Source organism: Penicillium solitum (genome assembly GCF_028829755.1).
Source record: "Penicillium solitum strain IBT 25940 chromosome Unknown utg000001l_segment0_segment0, whole genome shotgun sequence".
Taxonomy (NCBI): Eukaryota; Fungi; Ascomycota; class Eurotiomycetes; order Eurotiales; family Aspergillaceae; genus Penicillium; species Penicillium solitum.
In genome coordinates, this window is record NW_027072121.1 from 6,073,076 (window position 1) to 6,097,420 (window position 24,345).

The 24,345-nt window shown below is 47.0% G+C and overlaps 8 protein-coding genes across 8 annotated transcripts; 4 read left to right on the top strand and 4 right to left on the bottom strand.

The window, feature by feature from the left end:
• Positions 1-560: 560 nt before the first annotated feature.
• N7455_002304 (uncharacterized protein) lies at positions 561-5,097 on the bottom strand (the record flags this gene model as incomplete). Its single annotated transcript, XM_065604252.1, has 9 exons — positions 561-638; positions 695-1,095; positions 1,152-2,250; positions 2,302-2,813; positions 2,872-3,104; positions 3,165-3,195; positions 3,961-4,021; positions 4,085-4,968; positions 5,025-5,097. 9 exons carry the CDS (start codon positions 5,095-5,097, stop codon positions 561-563), a joined length of 3,372 nt encoding a protein of 1,123 aa, XP_065462743.1.
• A 1,637-nt stretch (positions 5,098-6,734) lies between these two features.
• N7455_002305 (Major facilitator superfamily domain general substrate transporter) lies at positions 6,735-8,608 on the top strand (the record flags this gene model as incomplete). Its single annotated transcript, XM_040951643.2, has 8 exons — positions 6,735-6,889; positions 6,947-7,117; positions 7,185-7,203; positions 7,254-7,383; positions 7,440-7,466; positions 7,521-7,679; positions 7,739-8,236; positions 8,292-8,608. The coding sequence occupies 8 exons, from the start codon at positions 6,735-6,737 to the stop codon at positions 8,606-8,608; spliced, it is 1,476 nt and encodes a 491-aa protein (XP_040818205.2).
• Positions 8,609-8,835: 227 nt separating this feature from the next.
• Positions 8,836-9,513, bottom strand: N7455_002306 (uncharacterized protein; the record flags this gene model as incomplete). The annotated part of the gene is made up of 1 exon (XM_040951948.2): positions 8,836-9,513. One exon carries the CDS (start codon positions 9,511-9,513, stop codon positions 8,836-8,838), a length of 678 nt encoding a protein of 225 aa, XP_040817704.2.
• A 4,207-nt stretch (positions 9,514-13,720) lies between these two features.
• On the top strand, positions 13,721-15,021 carry N7455_002307 (guanine nucleotide-binding protein subunit alpha; the record flags this gene model as incomplete). The annotated part of the gene is made up of 5 exons (XM_040950974.2): positions 13,721-13,847; positions 13,910-14,097; positions 14,153-14,316; positions 14,367-14,625; positions 14,680-15,021. 5 exons carry the CDS (start codon positions 13,721-13,723, stop codon positions 15,019-15,021), a joined length of 1,080 nt encoding a protein of 359 aa, XP_040818298.1.
• An 804-nt stretch (positions 15,022-15,825) lies between these two features.
• Positions 15,826-17,506, top strand: N7455_002308 (mitochondrial 37S ribosomal protein mS38). Its single transcript, XM_040951460.2, has 2 exons — positions 15,826-16,312; positions 16,404-17,506. Exons 1-2 carry the CDS (start codon positions 15,964-15,966, stop codon positions 17,102-17,104), a joined length of 1,050 nt encoding a protein of 349 aa, XP_040818039.1. The 5' UTR covers positions 15,826-15,963; the 3' UTR covers positions 17,105-17,506.
• Positions 17,507-18,230: 724 nt separating this feature from the next.
• Positions 18,231-19,193, bottom strand: N7455_002309 (H(+)-transporting V0 sector ATPase subunit c; the record flags this gene model as incomplete). The annotated part of the gene is made up of 6 exons (XM_040951242.2): positions 18,231-18,289; positions 18,355-18,458; positions 18,524-18,680; positions 18,779-18,908; positions 19,037-19,049; positions 19,177-19,193. 6 exons carry the CDS (start codon positions 19,191-19,193, stop codon positions 18,231-18,233), a joined length of 480 nt encoding a protein of 159 aa, XP_040818453.1.
• Positions 19,194-19,490: 297 nt separating this feature from the next.
• Positions 19,491-21,082, bottom strand: N7455_002310 (uncharacterized protein; the record flags this gene model as incomplete). The annotated part of the gene is made up of 2 exons (XM_040951895.2): positions 19,491-20,864; positions 20,918-21,082. The coding sequence occupies 2 exons, from the start codon at positions 21,080-21,082 to the stop codon at positions 19,491-19,493; spliced, it is 1,539 nt and encodes a 512-aa protein (XP_040818527.2).
• Positions 21,083-23,071: 1,989 nt separating this feature from the next.
• On the top strand, positions 23,072-24,233 carry N7455_002311 (YqaE/Pmp3 family membrane protein). The gene is made up of 3 exons (XM_040952043.2): positions 23,072-23,261; positions 23,403-23,537; positions 23,596-24,233. The coding sequence occupies exons 1-3, from the start codon at positions 23,245-23,247 to the stop codon at positions 23,615-23,617; spliced, it is 174 nt and encodes a 57-aa protein (XP_040818565.1). The 5' UTR covers positions 23,072-23,244; the 3' UTR covers positions 23,618-24,233.
• Positions 24,234-24,345: the final 112 nt, after the last annotated feature.

Sequence of the window (24,345 nt, forward strand, 5' to 3'; positions counted from 1 at the left end):
CCAAACCTTACTTATCAAGGTAATAGGTAACTAAATCCGTTGGCTAACTCTTTACCTCTTCCTCTTCCTCTGTCTTCTCGGGATCTGGCCGATAATGTTTTCCTGGCCTGAGGCCCGCCCCCCGCTTATGTTGGGCATCGCTGTGGAGATCAGCTATAGGGTTTCGGCATCTCGAGTTGACGTTGCTTCTGTCCCAGCAGGAGACTGTACGTTGGAGATATTACCTGGAGATATTACGAAAGAACCCTATTCCTATTCGCCAGGTGTCATCACACTCACGGTTGATTGGTGAGAACGAATGTCTAGGTGTGTAATGAACGTGAAGAATTTTTACTAAACTCGTAAAAAAATCCACGGTTGATGTGCATGTGCATCGACGAGGTACCTAGGTATTGGTGTGAAAGCGGGGAAGTTACAATCTCCATCCGGGTACTGAGCAAGGTTGAAGTGGGACTGGGACACAGCTACATATGTAGACACCTGGAACCAGTGTGACACAAGTCAAATTACTCAAATCTCATGGAAGTAAATAAATGCCATTGACAGTAATCTAGTCAAAACTACCAGAGCTTACAAGCCGGCTTCCTATCCGGGCAGCTAAAGGCATTCTTGAACTCCCTAGAGTTGGCCATAGTCTCCTGTGGCAGTGGTCAGTCATGGTACACAAATAAAGGAATTTATTGATGAGACTCACGATAATTCGTGCTGATTTAGGCGCATGGGGATCGTTATAGATCGCCTGCTCGGCCGCCTCCTTGGTAGTCTTTCCACACCACCAATTACCATAAGATATAAAGAACAGCTGCTCTTTGGTGAATGCATCCAATCCCGGAAGGTGGAGGTCAGGCTTTGCCTCATCGTGCTTTTTCCATGCGTGGTATGATGCTGTCAACCCTCCAGCGTCGGCGATGTTCTCGCCCAGTGTCAACCGTCCGTTCACATGGAGGACCTTGTCTTCGGGACCAATGACGGTAAACTTGGAGTACTGGTCGACAAAGCATTGAGCACGCTCTTCAAAGGCTTCAACGGTCTTATCATCCCACCAGTTAGTGTAGTTTCCACTCTCGTCGTAGTGCCGACCGGTGGAATCGAAAGCTATGAGACATTGATTAGTTAGGAAAGGCAGGAGTTTTGTAAGGAACTGAGCATACCATGGGAAAGTTCGTGGCCGCTGACGGCACCAAATGCACCATATGCCAGATACAACGGAGCGGAAGGTCCATAGAACGCTGGTGGCTGCATAATGCCGGCAGGGAACACGATCTCATTACCTGGCGGGTTGTAATAGGCATTGACAGTCGGTGCACTCATGCCCCATTCGTCACGGTTGGTGGGCTTTCCGAGCTTAGACCATTCGCCGCGCAGTTGGAACCTCGCCACGGCCACCTCATTCTCAAAGAAAGTGTCCTTGGACAATTCCAGCTCCCGGTAGAATTTATTCACATCTTCGGGGTCTAAAACATTGGGACTCTTTGTGGGGAATCCGATCTTTTGGATAATGTTACCCACCTTCTCAATCCCCAATTTTCGCACATCCGGAGACATCCAGTTAGTTTGGTCTAGGGTGAAGATAAATCTCTCCTTGATATCGGAAACAATCTGATCACCGAGTTTCTTCGAGTCCTCAGAGAACGCATCGAGCACATAGAAACGGCTGAGACTCCATTCAAGGCCTTCATCCAGATGCCCAAGGCATTTACGCCATCGCTCCTCCTTGGCCTGAGGCTCTTTTCCGGCGAGTTCATTCTCGAATCGCCGAAGAGGTTCAATAGAAGCATCCTCGATAACACCCGCAAACGCTTGGATGAGCTTCCACTGTAAGAAGAGCAGGATGGTCTCTCTGGGTGTATCTTTCAAGAGAACAGACAATGCCTTCATATAGGAAGGCGACCCAACGATTAGGCGATCACCTTTGTAGTCATGGGGCGCCAAAGATGAAATAATATCAGCAAACGAGATCTCAGGTACCAGTGCCTCTGTTTCCTTGACACTAAGGGGGTTGTAGTATTTGGTGACATCTTCCTGGGTTTGGGTGTCTGGAGTCACATCCGCGAGCTTTTTCTCAAAGGCGACAACATCCTCGGCAGTTTTGTCGAATCCATCTCCAACAAGTCCCCGAACAACTTGCTTCAAAACCGTCGTGTAGTCAGCCACGGTCTTTGTGTTATTATAGTACTCTCTTGCGGGAAGTCCGATTTCACGAGGCGGCGAGACCATGATAACAACATTATCGGGGTCTCTATCGTCGGGCTAGGAGGGGTCGTTAGTGGCGTTCGTGAAGTATAGGCCGCATAGACTTACAGTGACACCGGAAGAAGCTAGAGCCTCAACACCAGCGTTCGCCAGATACAACAGAGCACTGGTGAGTTGATCCTGCGCTCCTTTCACAAGCCCTGCCTTTGCGGGATAGATAGTCTTCAGTTCGTCCAGAACATTAGTCAAAGGCTTGCTGCCCCGTTCGTTGACAGTAGCCTCATCCAAGCAAGCATCGTATGCAGCTTTCAATTTCTTGAGATTGTCAGCATCAGATGACTGTGGCGCTTCTGTGCGCTCCAATATATGACGAAGTTTAGTCTGGGCATTCTCTGCCATGATTGTGCCCGCAAATATCGATCCTTGATCGGGCCGCATGTCATGGCGATCCCTCCATCCACCGCAGACATATTGGTCAAAATCAGTGCAGGGATCTATGTTCTCATAGTTGGGGTCCAGATTGTAGAGAATTTCGGATGCAGCATGAATGCATTCTTGCGACTGGCAAAGCGGGGGAGCCTCGGGGTGCGGGGACGGCTTCTTCTCAGTAGATGGGGAGCCTAATCGCAAGGACAGTCATGTTAGCGACGTGTTCTAATAGGGAGAATGGACACATACCATGCGGGAAACCTAGATAGTAGGTAATAAGACCGGTGATCACAAAGACGCAGAGCCCTTTCCTTAGGGTTCTCGCCCAGCAAGGGCGAGTTCTTTGTAGCCTATTGTGACGGGTGTGGCTGGAAACAAATTCATTGTCCTCGGAATCGTAGACCTCGTTTACATCCAGAAGCGGACCCTTCTCGGACTGCATACTGTGCAACGAGTTGTTGGAGTCACGCTTGCTATGGTCGCTGAGGAGCTATTAGCACCTCTTCATATGTGTCGAACACAATGCACTCAGAAAGGCATACCTAAATGATGATGGAGTCGATTTTGGAAATACTATACTGTTTTAAGAAGATAATGCTAATCCGAGAGTCATGGATTGGATGAGTCCTCGGTGCATATAACTCCTTGGGCAATGAGGAGAAGCTGGGGTCGGAATGGCGTCACACTCGGAGCCCCCGGTGAACTCTTGGCGGCTCCAGCCGGGCCAGATGACTCAGCGGGTTGCATTCCAAGGTTGCCCCTAGAGCCGGTCAACTACATATGTATGTATTAGCAACCTATGGTTAGTGAGTATATTTGCTATGTAACCGTTTATTTTCTCCAAGAAGTCGAGGTCACACCCCGGTGGACGCTGAGCGACTACAACATAGTCTGTGGGAAAGAAGCCCTGGAAGTGGGCTATTGTGATAACCTATCGGGCAATCGGTAATTGATTTTCATGCCCACAATTTCTCCTGGCTAAATATGGAATGAATGAATAGGCTTTGATGGCACTGAGCTGATAACAATAGTAGAGTTGTCTTTTGAAAACGTGAGCAAATCCCATAGGTCACAAGACGACGATGCTCTAGGTCATTCAGTTTGGCCCCTCCACCCCCTAAAGAGTCAGAGTCTATCAACAGCCTTCTAAAAATGGTCTGATCTGTCATAATTTGTTCAAGAAGTGGGCATACACGGAAATAGGTCGAAGGGCCTCAAGTATCAGGGGTAATCACAACAATGTCGATCACAGTCTAGCCAAAGGTCCATATGCATTGACAATCGCTAGACTTGCCGGGCTAATATCAGAGATGGATCTACAGCCTGTAAGCTGCATACATCGCTTGAAGTCGTCGAACAGGATCCTAAGCATCAGCTCGACTCCCTGTTGACCGTCATACTACAGAAAGAGGTCAGTATACCCGCCTCTATCAGGATCCTTAATGTAACAAGGAGCACTTACTGCAAGTCCCCACAGAGCAGGACGACCAACCCAGCAGCACTCAGCGCCAAGGGCCAAGGCTTTGAAAATGTCCACCCCCGATCGAATTCCACCATCAATATGAATCTTGATCCGCCCCCGCGCCGTCTTAGCACAGGCAGGAAGCGCATCGATTGTAGCCGGTGTCTCATCCAGCTGCCGACCACCATGATTGCTGATGATAATACCATCGCAGCCATATTCAATAGCAGTCTCGACATCTTCCGGGGTGAGAACGCCTTTAATCCAAATCTCCATCTTCGTCACTCTGCGTAACCACGGTATCTCTGTGGCCCAGGAATGGGAATCCGAGTTTGTCGAGCTAAACCCATCATCGTGAGATTGTTGCTGAATCTCGGTAGATGTTCTCTCATACATCGGATACCCCAAGCCAACTGGAGGTATGAATCCATTTCGCCATTCATTCCAGCGCACCCCAAGTACGGGACTATCTGCAGTCAGGAATATAGCTTTACACCCCGCAGCCTCAGCCCGACGGACGATTCGCTCTTGTTTAGCTTTGTCGTTCATCGCGTAGAGCTGCATCACATGGTGAATTGGTCCCACTTCTTTTCCGGCGACGGTGATCTCTTCAACCGAGTGGTTGGCATAGGAGGAGACACCCATATTGACGCCCATTTTGGCACAGGCTCGGCTTGTGGCCAGCTCACCTTCTGGGTGAGCCATAGCCTGCAATCCGGTAGGTGAGACACAGAGCGGAAATTTAATGTCTCGGTCAAAGAGGGAAATTCCAGTATCGACAAGTGAGGCATCCCTCAGAACTCTTGGCAAGAGACGGTACTTTCTATACGCAGCATAATTGTCGTGAAGTGTGACCTGGTTCGTTGCGCCGGAGTTGAAGAAATCTATTTCTCTGCGTTAAAGATAGATATCGGCAAAACGAGGGAGATTCGATTCATACCTCTCGCGGAGACGGATAGCAAGTTGGAAGCCGCCTCTTCGAGGTCAGCTATTGACAATATTTTATTTGCCATTGCTACGGAGAGAAAACAAGAGATATTGAGATATTGAGAGAAGTGTAATGTGCAGTCGTTGTGAGGGGTAAATGTGGGGAGCTTTTCCTATCTATCTACATATCTAGATAGATTCTTGGTCCACCCTTTAGAAATAGACAGTTCATCGTTTGGCATAGATTATATCATTATAGTAGCCATTATTATGTATGAATCGTGACCATATTGACATAGGAAAGAGTACACTGTGTCCACCCAGAACATGCGTGTCCCGCTGTATGAAGTGCCCCATGCCATGACAGATCTATTTGAAGTGAAGCCCCGAGACTCCATTGTACTATTATTGAGTGTGTTTAGGATATTGAAAGGACCTCCCATTGTAGCATCTCGACAAAGCTCTGAACATTGGAACATCTACTGGAATATTGGGCGTTTTTGAGGAGGGGAGCGGGGGATGATGGGTAAAGGTATTTCGGCCTGACTCAAGGCTGTTTTAGAGAGCATATAGCCGAATATTGTATGCACTATTGCGCACCGCGATCGAGTTTGATTTTTGAGGTTCAAACATGGAAAGCCAACATACTCATGCCACGTTGGAGAATCCAACTCGATTAAACCCTTGGAAGGCCTATGCGCATGAGTCATGGACATTTATGGCGATTTCAACACGCCCGGTTGATAGAACAAATTTTGATCGATATTCAAACGGTACATGTTCTGACCAGGAACATTTCGTCCCTCTTTTTAATCAAATATCACACGTCGGTTTCGATAGTGACCTCTTCGAGGCATTTACTAAACGAAATTATGCCATGTTACAGAATCTCACTCGACTAAAAGCTCGGTGTAGGAGCCTTTCCAGGAATTTTAACATATCACGCCTGGAGAAACTGATTCAAATAACGAAATTATATATATATGTATATATATATAAAATTAGGGAGGACTGATCTAAAGGGACGAAGAGATCCTGTGATATCAGAAGCATTCATTGGGCTCCTTGTTTCACGAGACCGTTACGATCGTCCAGTAAATAGGTTGTCTCTCTTTCTGCACTATAAATTATCATGGCTTAACGATGTTGATATTCTAGTTACTCTTGTCCAAGGATAGTGATGTGTGGCTCTATTAGCAGTTGCAGTTGCTATTTGGCTATGTATATGTTTAAGGGTTCATAATTAAACCTATCGCTGCCACTTTAGCATGCTTCCTCTTCAAGCCAAGTTTAATATAAAGGCTACTTGCTCATCACAGCCTCTTTAGATTTGGGTGCTGTGCGGGGGTTTTATATTACAACCCTCCACATCACATTTCCACGTCAGATATCTGAGAGATCCCGGTACATGATAGGCTACTCCTTCTTGATGCCAAGTTATACCAAGACTTCCCCGGCTTTTCATGCCCTCCTCTGCTGCCCTCTGCTGCTTGGCATCAAGCGCAAAGCTGAGGGGTAATCTTGGTAGTTCCCCGGATACTTCAATTGCCCATCTTGTTCCGAGGTCTGTTGCAAGGTTGTTACTATTATGTTGGATAAGCTCGGTTAAGATTCTCTTAAAGTATGCTCTTAAAAGTACCGCCTGTGTATGTATTTCCAATCCACATCACCTTTTTATTCTTTCAATTTGCTGAAGTACCAAGGGACCCCTCAAGTCACGACAATGGCATTAATTTCAGCTAGCCCCCATGAAGATGAATCTATGAAGAAAGAGGACTTGGAATTCATCCACCTTGAGGAACAAGAGTTGGCACATCGCAGTCCTGCCAATGAACCCCCTGTGTATGGCATTGATGAGGCACATCAAAAAAAGGTCATGTGTGTTCTCTCTACACTATAACATGGTCAGCGAGCCAACTCTAATGCTTGGACTAGTCGACGCGTGGATCTCCGCCTCCTCCCAATTCTTGGGATTATGTATTCCATATCGCTTATTGATAGGACCAACCTTGGTCTTGCATTTGTGGCAGGGATGGAACAGGATCTTGGACTTGACATTGGAAATAGGTATACGATCGTTGTTATGGTATTTTTCGTGGCATACATGTAAGCTCTTTGATACTACCTGGAGACTTCGAGGTGCACTAATTGTCTAACTTTGCATCTCACTTAGTATATTCGAGATACCCAGCGTACGTCTGCGCTCCTCAATCAGGAATCATCACTGATAGATGAAACTCAGAATCTGATCCTTCCCCGAGCCGGAGCAGCAAACTGGCTAGCGTTTCTTGGATTTAGCTTTGGAGTGATCTTGATCGGCATGGGTTTCACCAGAAGTTGGACCACAATGGTAGTGTGCCGAATCCTATTAGGTAAAGATATGTCCTCCTTTCCCGTTCTACCTTAGTGACCCGGTGCCTTGTTTTAGGTGTGATGGAAGCCGGATTTCTTCCAGGTATGTCAAAATGGACTGTTTCTCCAAGGTAAGCATTACTAACTAGTTATACAGGTTGCACCTATCTAATTACATGTTGGTATACGCGATTTGAGGTGGGCAAGAGGCTGGCCGCTTTCTGGCTGGTTTCTGTTGTGCTGAACGCCTTCGCGGCAATCTTTGCCTATGCCTTGACCCTCCTAGACGGAAGCTACGGTCTGAACGGATGGCGCTGTAGGTTATTTACCACCATGCCGTGAGAAGAGAAACGGCTGACATCGATTACACTCTAGGGATTTTTATCGTTGAAGGTGCCATTACCAGTAGCATTTGTTTAATTGGTTGGTTCATCATCATCGATTTTCCGACTCAAGCAGATACGTTTCTCAAGCCGGAGGAAAAAGAATTTATCATCGCTCGCATCAACAATGATAGTGGAGATGCGGAAGAGGATCCAATTACTATGGAGCGGGTTCTTCATCATCTTAAGGACTGGAAGCTGTACGTCTGGGCGTTCAATCTCATGGCCTCCACCCTGCCCGGATATGCGTACAGCTACTTCAAGACGGTCATTCTCATGGGCATGGGCTTCAGCAACACGCAGAGTCAGCTTCTCAGTGCCCCACCTTACATCATTGCTGCGTTCTTTACGTATTTAGGTGGCTGGCTCACCGATAAATACCAAATTCGCGGGCCGGTGATTGCTGTCCATCAACTACTGACAGCAGTGGGGATGTTGATCACAGCCTACGGCGGTGCAAGTGGGGCAAGGTACTTTGGGATATTCATGGGTGAGCTCTCAATCTTTTCAGGATGAATTGTTATACAGCTAACTTTATACTCTAGGTGTGGGATTCCTACAGTTCTGTATCCCCGGTGTGCTGGCATTCCAAGCGAACAACATTACTTCCCACTCGAAGCGTGGAGTCGCATCAGCAACCTGTCTGATTGGCGGCGGACTCGGGGGCATCATTGCAAGTGTCTCGTTCAAATCTGATGAAAGTCCACATTATACTACGGGAATTTGGGTGACATTTGGTATTACAATGGTTAGCATATGCTTAACTCTAATGATGGACATCCACTTTTGGAAAACAAATAAAAAGGCACGGGAGACAAATGGACAGATTGAGGGTATGTCAGGATGGTATTATACTCTTTGAGCGTGACATGTTGATATTTGAGAAATTGTTGAATCGATAGGTGGCTTGCGTTAGGCAGCCGCGCGATAACAGAGTTTCAACTCCATATGGTGATTTTTATATTTCAAATTGCCAGCAGATAATAGCATCTTGCAATACTCCATATTCATCGCATGATCAGAATATAAGGAACGCATGAAAAAGACTAGCTCTGCCAAGATAACCTTAACCCCACTGTTTCCCTTGACCTATATATCCTTCCACTGATGCCCCATGAGCCCCGCGACCTCAATTGCAAGTGATCGACTCGAACCAAGGCTGACGAAATGCAATGCGGCATCGATGCCATTGACCATGGCGCCTGTCGTGATGATTCTGACTCCGAACTGGTTCAGGCCAGCATCCAAAAAGGAAACCAGCTCCGAGGGATGTTCGGGGACGACTCTAGTCCCTTTCGCACCGGGGGTTCGATCTAGGTAATGTTGAGTTGCATCTCGTAGCCCGGGGACAGCAAGACGGTGTGTGGTTGCAGTGAGGCCATCAAGTACACCCCCAAAGGCTAAGAGGTAGGCTCCAATGCAAACTGCCAAGATGGTACGTTGCCGCACGCTATCTTGATCTGTGTCAGATGCAAAACAGGCGATAACTTCAACAAGCTCTGATAGCTGTTCCACATGCGGTAGGATATTATTTGGCCGTGAGCCAGGGACGATCAATATTTCATAATCTGACAGGTGAAGTTTGGCTTCAGCAAGGGATATGTCTCTCTTAACTGTTGCGTTCTCTTGAGATGTTGTGAGTTCATCCTTGGCAGCATAACTCACGGAGAAGTCCGAGTTGTAGAGTACAGAAACCGGACCGCTCACATCGAGAACGTTGAACCCGGGGAAGACAACCACTAGTGCTCTTTTCTGTTTGTAGCTCATTGTAGACCTGGAAGTCTACGGAGAGAATATAAAATTCGGTTCTGCGGGGTGCGGTCTCTACGTACAGTGACGATGCACAAGTCACAAGTGTCCCAAGGTTAACACCCTTGAGACCCACCTATTACACCGCCCGTATCTTGGCTCCACCGCCTACCAAACGTTCACCAGGTCATGCCATAAGACGCTCAAAATACCGAAAGCACCCGTGACAAAACTCGTCTAAAATGTTGACGTCAGTTGCTATTCAGAAAGGTAGTTTTTGGCGTGATAAGTTGGTCATAATAACTACCTGGCAAATCTTGAGCGGATAATTTGACCGGCAAAATATTATATAAGCATGCAATGAGCCCCGGGGCCCGGGCCCTGCAGGGTCCAGGGGTGTCAATCAAGACTTATGCGCATAGTGGCTGTACGTTCTGGAATTCTTCAGTGACGTCACCAACATTTGGTCTCATCTAAACCATTTATCGTTACAATATGCTCAATCAGTGTAAGGAGAAATCGAATGGTCGATACTTGAACATGTGCAGTTGATTACCCTACCTAACTTTCTGATATCTTTAGTGCAAAGAAGGCTTCGCATCTATTGCTCAAGCTGCGCCGACAAATTGGATAGGATATAGAAAGTGTAAGACCAAGGACCACCATTGAAGTAAAATTTACTAATCTTGTCGATCTATCCAATTGATCACTACTTTAGTCCATACGGAGTACTCCGTACAAGAATTTCAATTTATGTAGCTTTGCTGGCGGAAACTATGTTGACACCAGCGTATCTTACTCATAGAAAAGGAAAGATAAGTGGTCTGCACTCTGTATCTCTTAACATAGGATTAGTAATAAAAAAAAAAACCAATTAGAGGGTATATACTACGCACTTTCAACAGATTACTTTTAGGAGTACGGAGTATGTATTCCGGTCCTCACAATCCTGCAGGACCAGAGTCTGAAGACAGACCCATCAGAACGGCCACTAAAAACAGGCAAGGTTCTCCATGTTTCATTATTTGCTTTTATCTCCTTTTACATTTGACAAAAAAAAAACCTTCTCGGACGTGTCCGATATTCCTTCCTAACTAATTTGACGAGTATTACGGAGTATGCATACTGAACTAGGTATCTCAGCCGGAGCTACTACTCCCGAACGACTCACGCTCGGACGGGAAAAAAAACCATCAACTGGACCTGCTGTCAAATGCTGATCGGCAACGTTTAAATTGCTCGAGTTCCATTTAACGCCTTGAATAGTTTGACCGTTGGCGTTGACAGGTTCACCGTTAACTTTCGCACTAGCCATAGAGTTCCTACTAATGCCTCCGTACTCCCTAGGTAAATATATGTTTAAATATGGGCAGATGATAGCTACTATTAGATGGTCTTCGGAGTGAAATTTTTTTTTTTGTGTGGCGTTTGGCTTTGACGATCCTAAACTCTATCTATTTACTCCGTACATGTGTTCGGTCTTGGTCCGGGAATTATATTGCAATATTTTTAGATGAGAAGGATCTGTTATATATTTACATATACAATGTACTATATGTAAGGCACTCGGGGTTTTAAGCATAGTGAAAAGGCTTAGGGTTTCAGTATGAAGGTTTGCCAGAGCTTCATGATACCAGTGAAGCACCATCATGTATAAATAGAATAGTAGGATAACAGGAGATGATGGTACATATGTATGAAAGTCGATACCTCGGGTATGTCTTCCGACCGCCAGAGAAAAGACGGTCCACACGTGGGAAATTCTGCTGAAGTTGCATGTGGAGGCAAAAGACAATCTTAGTGTCGAAGCATCCACTCTCGTTTACATCAGTAAGCAGCTGGTAAACAACGGGGAGTCCACGGGTAGAAGTCTGACCGGGTACTCCGTACTCCGTATGTACATACGTATCATAAGTATAGCCTCGATCGCATCTCCGCGATGGCGAATCTTTTGCCAAATCGGGCCACTGAGATTTTTTTTGTTGGGGGACGCGAAATAAGCTGGTCCATGTTGATCCGGGTTAGTCCCACACAAAATACCTACAGCGTTGTACGGAGTACTTTTGCATGTTGTATTCTTAGGAATCAGTTAAATGTGACTTGGCTTGAGAGGCTAATCAATCCCCACAGGTGCATTTGACTAGTCCTGAAAGGATCACCCCCTGCCTTAGTAGCATGGCGTGGTGAGATTACCCGCAATTAATGAACATCATTGTCTTGAAACCGGAGACTACGAACGGTAGATGGGGCAATTGGTCTTTATTTTAACCCCTTTTTAGACGGCCTAGAGTTAGTGTTACGAAGGGAAATTATACAAAGTAGTCACGGTCTACTCCGTACTGAACATCTGTTTCTCTTGTTCGAGTCCTTTAGAATGTGCTTGATAGCGTAAAAGTGAGCGAATGTTGGATTCGAACTCTCTAAGTGGTTTGTGCGGAACCCCCCTAAGCGCTAGTCTTAGGTCCGTCTGAACCTCGGAGGAACTGTATGGTTGTGGATGTACTCCGTACTCCATCCAGTTCTTTTGACGAATCCAAATCTCAGGGGCTCTAGTGGACGTAACCGAAGTTAGACCTCTGTGAAAAGTAAGCAGAAAAGAAGAACAGGATTCCCGTGATCTAAGTAGATCCTTAGTGTTGAACCGGGACAGGAATCCGCCAACGTTTCAGAATGGCCCTTGCATTGCCCACTATGTAGCACGCCCATGCGGGTTTCAGCACCTTCATGTCGATCGCTAGAGCTTTTGCATTCCACATTGGCTTGGCGAATGCACAAATTGTGTCCTTTTGTATTGTATACATCAGAGGTTGCATGTTGTACATGTTTTCGTGCCATACATAGTTAAGCGTGCCATAGTTAACTATTTTCTTCTTCTGAAAAAAAAAAGAAAGAAAAAGAAGAAAAAGAAGGAAAAAAAAACCAATTCGATTGTTCGCAAAATCCTGCTGATTGGATCAACGCGTGGTGTAGCCGAAGCGCTTTCAATAGTGCCATTGATGAATTTCTAAAGGTTTCAACTCTCTCCCTGTCTCCTGCAAGACTGTAAAATATTTACTATCAGAAAATGGAAGAGCAATAGAAGAAACAAACTGCAGTATCTGTTTGCAGTTATTGATTTCAACTTGGATGTTGTAGAGGTTGCAGACAGGGGGGGGGTCAAACGCCCCATGGTGGATCAGTCTAGTGGCCCCCCTGGGAACAAAGTGAAGATTTGAACGGAGTACGGAGTAAAGGCTTTGTATTTCAATACAAAGAGGAGATCGTCAAGATGAGATCAAAAGAAATAAAATAATTAAGGGAAATGATAAGGGAGAAGAAACATATATTGATATATTTTCCAAATATATTCCCATTCCAGAGAGAATACCTGAAAATACTTCAAATACTGAATGTTGACAGATATTGAAGTCAAAGATACCGAAATAAATATACCAGAATACCAGAATACCAGAATACCAGAATACAAGAATACCAGAATATCTGACAGGAGTTGATCACCTCTCCCCGCTTGTGGACTCGCTCGTGGGACGGGAGAGACGTACGACCTTGATTGAATGCGCCATTCCATTTCTTCCATTTTATCCCCTCTCTCCCCTCCGGAGAACTCGGCTCTCAGCTTCCGAAACGTCCTTTTGTCCTCAGAAGTCGGGAAAGGCCCATCTTTTGAACTTTGGAACGCGATCTCGGCTTTCCCCGTCACCGCCAACGTCTTTCCCCCTCAAGCTTCCCATTTGGCCTTCGGTAGGCTGACGTTGTGTCGCTCACACGAATTCGGCGCCTGTCTCGGAGGATAATCTGGTCCAATTGAAAACACAACCGCCCAATTCACAACGGAACGTGGTCGATAGGTGTGGGGAACAACGGAAGCACCGATCGAACCTTTCAAGCTTCTGCCTATCACGTCGCACACCAGTCATTCGACATTGGGTTGGACTTTGGCAGACGGGAGGATTTTTGTTCTTTCTTTGAGAGGTACGTAAATCTACTACCTTGTGCGGAGAGTCTAGTCACTTGCCGAGTCCGGTAGAGTCCGGTAGAGTCTAGTCGAGTCTTTTGTCTCTGAGCTTCGACTGGACACCCGTGTGGCGCAATCCAATCGCATCCCTGACTCAGATCAAACACACGTCGTTGATGCGTCGAGTCCCCTGTTAAACCAGCTCAGCTTGCAATGACCCGTTGCTAACCACGATCGCGCTAGGTAGTTTGTCGTTCCCGGACATAAACCATGGGTTGCTTAGTTTCGAAGCCCGAGGAGGCCGATAGGGATGCTTTCCAGCGCAATGCGCGCATTGACCGGACCATCAAGAATGACAAGAAGACGCTGGACCGGACTATCAAGATTTTGCTATTAGGTGGGTGGTTCTCGGTTGATTGTCGGCTTACTCCAGTGTCGCGTTACTAATAAAATGCTCAGGAGCGGGAGAGTCTGGGAAGTCCACCATTATCAAGCAGATGCGAATCATTCACAGCCGGGGCTTCCCCGAGGAAGAGCGTCACCAAACCCGAGCTATAATCTACTCAAACCTCGTCATTGCGTTCAAGGTGCTGTTGGATATTATGAATGCCGAGGATATCGATTTCGAGAATGAGGAAAAGATCAAGGTACTACCCACCCTTTTCCTCATGAGACCTACATCGGCTAACACAGGGTTGAAAGCCATTTGCGGACCTATTAGACAATACGGACCCAGATGTAGGGTCCGACGAAGCCTTCTCCGATCTCGAGGTTCGCGATGCAATGAGGGCCATGTGGAAGGATGACGGTGTGCAAAAGGCCGTTGCACGGGGGCATGAATTTGCTCTCCACGATAATTTGCACTAGTAAGTCGAATTGGCGATACGTTACATGAATCTAGGCTGACGAAACTTAGTTTCTATGAATCTCTCGATCGCATATTCACTCAGGGCTGGCTTCCTGATAACCAGGACATGTTGCAGGCTCGACTTCGGACAACGGGTATTACGGAAACTCTGTTTGAACTCGGACAGATGAACTTCCGCATGATGGATGTTGGAGGACAGCGGTCCGAACGGAAAAAATGGATCCATTGCTTCGAGGGTGTCCAGTGTCTTTTGTTCATGGTCGCCTTATCTGGATACGACCAATGTCTGGTCGAAGACCAGAATGCCGTAAGCCCGATTTCTCCCAATTTCCTCGCTCGCACCGCTAATTGTATTCCACAGAATCAAATGCACGAGGCCATGATGCTATTCGAATCATTAGTCAACGGCGAATGGTTCAAGCGCAAACCAATCATTCTATTCCTCAACAAAATTGATTTGTTCAAAGGAAAACTCGCCATCTCCTCCATCTCGAAGCACTTCCCAGACTATACCGGCTCGGACACCGACTATGATGCCTCCGCACAGTACTTTGCAGACCGATTCCGTGGCATCAATCGCATCCCAGATCGTGAAATCTACATTCATTACACTAACGCAACCGATACAACACTACTCAAGGCGACTATGGATTCAGTACAGGACATGATCATTCAGAAGAATCTGCATACCTTAATACTATAAGGCAGAGGCCCTCAAATTCCCGAGGAATCCCCATGACCGTCTGTCTGTGACGATAATTTTTTTTTTTTTTTTTTTCTTTCTTTCTCTTCATTTCCTATTTCTCAAGCTCTTCAGCCTACCAGTTACTTTCCGGTTGCATTTCAGGGCGGCTACTATTTGTTCACGCATTCGTGATCATTCCCATTGCCATTTTTCATTTTTCATTTCTCATTTCTCTTTTTTGTTTTCTTTTATTTCTTGTTTTCTAACGAGGCGTCTTGACTGAGAGGTTGTTGTCTGCCCTCTACTCACATCATTGGGTCTATCACGTTGCATCCAAAAGCCTATCCGATTTCGCCAACTAATGCCCACGCTTCCGTTTAGCGACTGTGTCGTTGCTACCCCCCTGTTTCTCATTTTTTTTGGTTTAATGCAGAGTGATACCATTTGTTTGTCCTTGTAGCTGTGTTTACTAACGACTGCTCTGTATTACCACAACCATTCTGGGTCTTTATTTACCATATCTTATCTCTGAATGAACTCGATATCCTGCTCTTTTATGGGCACATCTTTCACTCTTCGGACGCCAGTACAGGTGTAGCTCCAAACGAATAGGTTTACTTATGAGGTTCTGAGGTCGCTTTATCATCACATTCCCTGCTGTAGATCACACAACACGGACTATTTCTCCAGGGATACACTACACAGAACCCTAGGATCCAAGAATCAACCAGATGACTCGATGAAATACCACAGTCAATATGTATAAAAGACGGAGTTTTTCCCCCCATCAAGTCGCATCACGCAAGTTCAAGATTTCCCGAAGTGTTCAGAAACTAGACGCCTTAGGCATCAGTATTACATAACATCCGCATGATCAGTGACCCCGAGTTCCGGGCCGACTGATTTCGCCTCCGATTCAGACTCATTCACCTCCCCAGTGACTGGGTTATCTGCCAAACCATGTTGTCAACATCCTTACGCCGGGCGGCATGGACTCCCATGCCGCTTCCCGGGATAACTCGCTCCGGTCAAAGTCTTACCAGCAGCTTGCTCGGCGCAACCCGACCTCTGCATCAACGCCGGTATTCCTCCTCATCCTCCAAACCGCCCGTCCCGCCAAGCGATGGCTCCCGACGAATGGACACCTCTGCCCCGGCAAAGGGAGTCAACTCGTCTAACGAAAAGAGCAAGGCTAACCGCCGTCGGGGGAAGGACAGCTCTGCCCGAAACGGATCTTCGAAGTCTAGCCAACATACGGCATTTTCCAACCTCCCAAGTGTTCCCTCAACACAGCACCGACAGCCACATGGTGAGTGCTCAAATCCCAGCCAGCTCCATATATAATTTTGTCACTGCAAAGAAATAACCTGAAGCTGACATCTTTCTTTGTTCGCTATTAGATGTCCATGTAGCATCGTTCTTCTCCATCCACCGGCCAATCTCGGTGACGACCACTGTGCCCCCGACCTCGAGTACCGATGCCTTCGAAGCGATATTCTCGTCAAAGCGGCCGCTGAAGAACGAGCCGGAGGACGTCATCTTCACTCTTTCCTCGGCCGTGCAGTCGATGGAAACTGGTCCCCAGGGCATGTCAGAGTCCGAAGACCAGTTCCGAACCTTCAGCGAACAGGACGGCGAACTCCGCATGCTGGATGGCTCCGACGCAAAGCTGTCCGTGGAGGAATTTACCCGTCGTCTTCGCCCATTCCAGCCTCCTCCCCCACCCGTCCCCATGGACACATCCGCTGCCGAGACTGCCGAGTCTACCGATGCTCAGATCGACAACGAGTACCAGACCTTCTCGACCGTCCTGACTATCCGCGAAGCCCGCCATGCGGACGGTCGCAAGACCTACGAGGCGCACACGGGACCTTTTGTTCGCAACGGAGAGATGGAGGACCCATCTGATATGCGTGACGAGATCTCCATCGAGGCGCCCTCTGATTCCAACGCAGGTATGACATACATGGAACGTCTGCGCAACAACCGCACCATGCATGCCATCAGCACCATGAGACGGCGCAAGGCCAAGATGAAGAAGCACAAGTTCAAGAAGCTGATGAAGAGAACGCGTACCCTGAGACGGAAACTCGACAAGTAGAATTGCTTGAGGTTTTCTGGTTTACTTTTGTTCTTTTTGCTGTCAGTTGCATCTTGTCTGCATTTTGGGTCGAGGCTAGTCTTGTGAGAGTTCAGGGCATATATCCTTGTTTTCATACATTTTCTTTTATTACTTTCTCGGTCTCCCCCACCTGTTCTCTCTCACCCATACTCGATTAAATATCCACACATACCTCTCCTTCCTTGGTGTTTTTGCTGCGAACAGCTGTACTTGCACAGAAGTAAATGCGGTCTTTGGTTTCTGTATTATGTGGGCATTAACTCTCCCCATGCATTGCGGATAACCCGATAGAGCTTGATTACTCGATTTCTGTTATGACGCTGCTGGTTTATTTGATTTGAGTGTCTTTTTTTATATCAGTAAATATGACTTGGTGGTAATAACGCAGGGAATGTCTCCGTTTCAGATCGTATTTCGTAAACTTGCGGTCAATATCCAATACATTATGTATGTAGCTGGGAAGATCTACGAGTGTATATCCTAGGAATTGAACTATGGGTAACACCACCATGAAGCTGAATGTACAAATGGGGACTTACTGGCCTACCAAACCCAACCATAGGTGACGAAGGCCACGCAATTAGAATTGAGCAATCCTGAGACAATCCTAAGATGGCATAAATAGATGTCTACGAGGAAGACAAAGGACGAGAAGTAAACAAACAAGAAACTCCTTACAGAAGATCCTGCCTAACCACCATAATGGAAGAGAGGACGGAGACTCAAGTCCCGGATCAGCGAATTTCATATAAAGTACAGAGTCCAGCGCGGTGTCATGCAATGTAAAGCAAAAAATCCAATATCTACCCACACCTGTTCACCGAGTCCAGGACGAATGCTTGAACAGATTCCCCGATTCTACATCCACTCAGTCATCGAATCTTCACTCTCAAATGGGCTGAAATCGATTTATCAGTTTCCGATATCATCCAATCCTGCACCCGCACCAACTTTATCATGTCAGGTTCCCCGGCCAAAGAGGCACATTGGTTTCCGTCAGGGAAATGTTGAAAAGGCACATCCGGGAATGAACCAAGAATCGCGTAGGTGCAGTCCATGGGCGATTCGAGGTCCAATTCCCGGAATGCAGCCGGAGGTCTTTCGTTTAGCAGACTGCTTTCGAGCGGGAGTTCATGAGAAGAGCGACAATCAACCCGTACAGACCTGCGAGGGGGGGAAGTGGTTAGATGTGATTGTACAGATTGGTATAGGGAGCAGCCACGACTTACCCAAGACTTCAGCGAAAATGAGAATCAGAATCATTCCGACATACAGTCTAGGCTGTTGAGCCGTTCCACGCACACCCGCATCACCAACAATACCAATAGCGAAACTGCAATCGAAGTCAGGAACAAAGCTCTAGAACAATGGGAGACACTCTTTGTGTCGCAAACTTACCCCGCAGCAAGACCAGCCAGACCGACAGACAGACCAGCACCGAGCTGGATGAAACCAGTGTAGAGAGGAAGCTGCTGGGTCAAGTCGTTGGCGACCAAGACCGACACGACAAGACCGTAGATACCAATGATACCCGCCATGACAATGGGGACAATGTCTAGAAATCGAGTCAGCGAATTGTTGCCAAATTTCCTTGCGCGATCCTAGGAATATCCCATTGCCAGATCGGTGGAGCTTTTGTTGAGATCGACTTACTCTTAACGATCAGGTCGGGGCGGAGGACGGCCATGGAGCAAACCCCGACACCAGCCTTAGCAGTTCCATATGCGGCACCGAAGCAGGTGAAAACGATAGCAGAGGTGCAGCCCAGCGCACCAAAGAAGGGCTAAAGGAAGAAAGATTAGTTATCATGCCGATGCATTGGGAGCAGATGGATGACGCGGAGGGGCCGAGACACGGGCGATTGACTTGGTCATGCTCGAGTGTCAGGATCTAGTATATAATAAGACTCACCGCATAGACGGGGCTGTCAAAATCAAAATGTTAGCAAGATTGATCCATAAATTCTGGGGGGTGATGGGCTTGATAGCAAGGTGTCGATCGGAAGCTGTCGAGCACCCAGGGGCTGGAGGGAGGTCTGGCTGACGACTTACCAAAGTTCGGTTGCCATTTTGATGAAAGACGACCCGACGAGGTTCTCGTAGAGTAGTTCGAGCTTTAAAAAGGAATAGAAACACCCGAGGCCGGCAAGCTCAGTTGGATGCAGTCGGGGAGGATGGAGAGTCCAGAGAGGCTTGGAGGTCGACGGCAAACATGCTGGCCTCTCTGGGTCACGTGTAATGTCTTGGCATATCCACCCGGGATAGGTAATGGCTACAGCTTATGTGACATGTATAGATTCAGCCGGAATTTGTTCAGTTGGTTACATATATATGTAACCATTGCATTATTGTACATGTATCATTTTTTATACAACTTCGAGGACAACTCGAGATCCTGGAATATTTAGCTTCGTGCACGACTCTGACACCATTTCTCCTTTGATGGGCTGCGAGTAGGCAATCGCCTTCTCGGACAATGCTCCAAAGGTGCGAGGCAGAGAAACGACCCCATTGCTGTCTTGATCCACCTCATGTGCCTCAAGTTCCATAGAGTCTGCTACCATTCCAAAGTGATAGCTGATAGGCTCTTCCTGCGAGTCATGATTGCTCGAAACATTGCCCTGTGCCCCAGTCGGTTCTACCGACACAAAGAACTGAATGTAATCCCCCGCAGTAGCAACCTGTGAAAGGAGAGATAGATCATCTACAGTAATCCCCTTATCGATAGAAGGGAGTGTGTCCAACTGTGTGGTATCAGGATCAAAAGCTTGACTCAATGTAATGAGATCGCCATGGTTGGCAGTCCCCGAGAAGCTGACCTCAGGATCCAGCGAAAGGAGGCCTTGCTTCTTTCCCCATCCGCCTCCACCGCTCATAACACGGTGCAATTTCCCACCTTGGTGCAGAGATTGGATCAAGCGATCATGAGTAGATGAACCTGGATCAGCCACCTCCAAATCAGGTTTCTCGACAAGCGCCCATACGGATACACGCTGGTCAATGATATTATGTTCTGCGATATAACGCGGAAGCTCCCTCTCGAGCTCCGACGAAGCAGGCATTGTGTCCGTCGACCTCGGATCCGTCGATTTTGCTAGTTGCCGTAAAATGTTTCCCATGCTAGTCATGACTCTTCGTCGTTCAGTCACCGGATGCAATGGCAACTCCAATGTGGTATCTACAGCCTGGGAAGTAGCTGTAATCATGCAGCTTGTGAAATCCATCGAACTGTCCAAGGTATATCCGTTTGAGGCCGTATCCCAAATCCAGCGTGTACCGAAGATTGTTGTTTCTCTCCCATTGACAAATATAGTGTTCGCTAGGCGCAATCCGATCTCGTGCGCAGGTCCCTTGCCGGTTGGACCAATCACCTCGGGTTGGAATGAAAACAAGAGATTGGTTTCCTCACTGGCAGAGCTTCTGATGAGACGGGGTGGTGCAACCTTTGCCAGAACACCTGATTGCCCTACTGCCAAAAGCGACAGCCCTTCGGACTCACTTAGATGTGAGCTTCCGGATCTAGTATTCGGGAGCGCATCAACCACAGCTGTAACTGCATAGAGAGTATCGTTTCCCGGGGAGTTTCCGTAAAGGCGACTGAGAAATTGCGACAAGAAAGGGCTAGAAGAATCGAGCCAGTGGGCGAAGCCTGGGGTGACGAGTAGGAGAGGGACAGAAGCGGGCGCAGCTGATGGGCTCACAGGCCCTGAGGGAAGACTGGACAGAATATCATCTGGGGTCTTTTATTATTTAGCTTGAATATCAATAGTGCAGAAATGTGGGTTTTGCTCACTGTCTGTTCTGCTGTCTTTGTGAGCCATGTGTATGCCAAAGGCCGCCCATGTGTCGCGTACCGTCTATTTGCGCGACTGAAGCTTCCAGGGGCTTGGAGTGAGCCCGGAAGCTGCCAGCGTCCGGAATTGAGGGCTGCCCTCATCTGTTTGAATCTCATTGACATGGAGTTATCAAGGTAAAAGTTGGTCCAATTAGGAAAACGCGGAAGTCATTGCGGAGGATAGTGGGTCAGTCGCGGAGCGGAACATCTGTTTCCACCGTAGTTGGCACTATGTATGTCAATATTCGAGTACTCTAACGCAACATTCTTGACATGAGCTCCATATTGATTTATTCGAAGTTGGGCTAAGTTGATTCTTGATGCGGAACAAAGTGGGTGAAAATGTGAAGCCTCAATGTAGCACGCTAACTCCATTTAAGCAAGAGCCTCTACGGAAGACTGCGGAGCATCGCAAGTATCCATAAATATGTTCTCCTAGTTATACATAGAAAAATCGCCGGTGCATTTTATCTGTTTTACCGCATTTTCGGATTTCTAGCAACGAAATCTATAAAAGAAGAAGACACCCATAAAGATATCGAAAATAACTGAAAAAGACTACTAAAAAAAGGCATGGTAAGGATATATAACCGGCCGACATTTCTCGTTCGTCTTATACTTATACTTCTAAGCTTTACCTAAACTTAAAGTATTAGGAATGCCCCGAGTGTACCGGAGACCAGAGGGCTTTTCAAATATCAGCTCTTACTGGCAAAGATCAAACGGCTACAGCCCCGGCTACCCAGGCTTTACCTGGGTGAATATCTCGTCGCACTTATGGACAGCATATACCAATTCTTTCTCGCAGGGGGGGGGGGGGGGGGGATCCCAAAAGGTGCCTGTATCCTTCATATGAACGTGAACTATCCAACCCCCGCGCTACCCCAGACGTTGAGGCTCGAAAGGCTAGGGTGCCTACCGCTTACATGATGCTGGAGAAGTCGAGGGGGAATCTAGACCACTGTTCCAGGGGGTTCAGAAGAGCATGCAGGCGCTACTGTCGGATACACCACAAAAGCAGCAGCACCGCCCACCAAGTGTGCAGCGTGGATCTTTTGCAGGAAATAAGGAACCACTTGTAGCGACTCGCGAAACAAGGCTGAATAATAGCATATACTAGTGGACCCCAGGACCCATCGAAGCGTCAATGACCAATAATATTGGCAGTCATGTCAGATGGACATCTATGGATGGAGTTGCAAGTGGGGACTTGACCGATAACATTAGGAAAGGAGGCTTGCAATCGATAATTTTGGTCGGATTTTGTGGCTGTCGTGCCAGGTCTAGATGTCCCGCAGCGGAACTCCTTATTAGACTATATTTATTTTGGTTGGAAAATGATATACAAAACCGACTTGATCAGTCTATTGACTACGATATGTGTGTTAGGAATTTCCCCTCTAATTTGGTATAGAACGCGTGGATATAGTCTTTCGTATTACATATGTAGTTCCTATCCCTTTGTTCTGTCACTAACCTTGTCCCCCAGCCACTTTTCTGTTTCAATGAAGTCATAAACGCCAACCACATGATACCGATACCAGGCGCCTTGGCAGGTGGGGGCAAGGGGGCCCCATCATAGGGCTGAGCTGTCTGGCCACGACCGGGAACTTTTAGCGTCACAAACTGTACAGCAAGTACTTGGCAGACCTAACCAAGTAAAGATTCCCGCCAAATTTAGAAGTGACGATGTTTGTAAGAGATCGTCGCCATCATGAGACTTAGACTGTAGCATGTGCGCATAGGTACATACTATTGTACAAGCAGGTAACAAATAACTCTGTATGGAGTACTGTACAACATACGGTCAAATATAGAACATGAAAAATAGACAGAAAATAGAAAATAGAAAATAGAAATGCAGGCTAATATACAGCGCCAAGCTTCCTCCAGGCAGCGAGCAAAAGAATGAACGGGATAGGTGAGGTGTTGGTCATAGCCGCCAGCACAGAAGATCATTATCTTGGCAACCTTGGACAGAATGTCATAATACTTGATTCAAATTAAAACCTTTGGAATATGAAGAAAAATAAAATACAATAATAAAACCAAACAGAACATTAGTCATAATCTAAGCCACATTTGTAGCCTGTTAGTACCTTGATATGCCAAGGTATTCCAAGGTTGTGTTTTTTTTTTCTTTCTATGAGCCACACCAAAGGTGGCGGGCCATGATGTAATGACCCAAGCTCTCTTAGGTCCTCCCCTTTTTAAGACTTCCCTCCCTCCACTTTCCTTCCCATTTTCTCCGTTAACATTTCAAATCTCCATCAAACCTGCCCAAAATGCCTTTCACCGCTTCGTAAGTTGTCCATTGTCTTTGCTATGGGCTGTCGCTTCTACACTCCAAGCTTTTACCCTGTCACCCCGTCACTCTCACTCAGCACCCCAGGTCGCGTTGTTACCCATGAGACTATGTCCAGTATGCTAATATCGTTGACAGTGACATTTGCAAAATTATCTTTGCCATTATCCTGCCTCCTCTGGGTGTCTTCCTGGAGCGCGGATGTGGTGCTGATTTCCTGATCAACATCTTATTGACCATTCTGGGATGGATCCCCGGTGTCATTCACGCCATGTATGTGTTTATTTGATGAGTTTCTAGCCTCTCGTGACAGCTGCTGACCATATTACAGCTACATTATCTTCAAATACTAGAGATACCCACACATCCTCGCAACCACCGCTTTCCAAGACTAATATCCCTTGGGAAGTGAGCACTGCGACCAATTTCACATCAACCCTTACTCTTGCCTTGCGCTTTGAGTAAGGGTCAGTGCGATTCGATATCCTGAACGTCGGTGTCAGCATGATTCCGTGGAGGTCCGGTTGAGACTAGCCTAATGCAGCCTCCCCCGCTTGGCATTCGGTCCGGCACGAGTCCGACATGATGTCCATAATTCCCTAATACTTTGTGTGGTCGCATCGTTATGTTTTATTTTGCTTCTTTTCCTTTGTCTTGCTCGATATTGCGGGTTCTTGCTTTTTCTTTGAATGATACCAGCTCACACGGTCTGTCTCTGGGGCTTCGTTGTTTCGTACCAATGCCAGCCGTTGGCTAGTCTTTATGAATTCATGGGAATTTTACTATAAACCACCGAGTTACTTGTGCGTAGGGAGAGTGTAGGAAAGAACCTGTAAATTGGATGTTTCTAGGTACGGAGTACTCCATATAGATTTGATCGTAACATAACAGGGCCCTGTGGACCTCAGCGTCTCTATTTGAATATTTCAAGTGATTGGTGCAAAGCGTTGCATGAGGCGGGTACGGGTGACTAAGTATGCGGCCGGTTCATAACTCAGGGCTCTCATTGAATATTACCTCACCGTCTCTTTCATCGCCGCCTTCTTGAAGCATATACAACAAGACAAGAATTGTAGTCGGC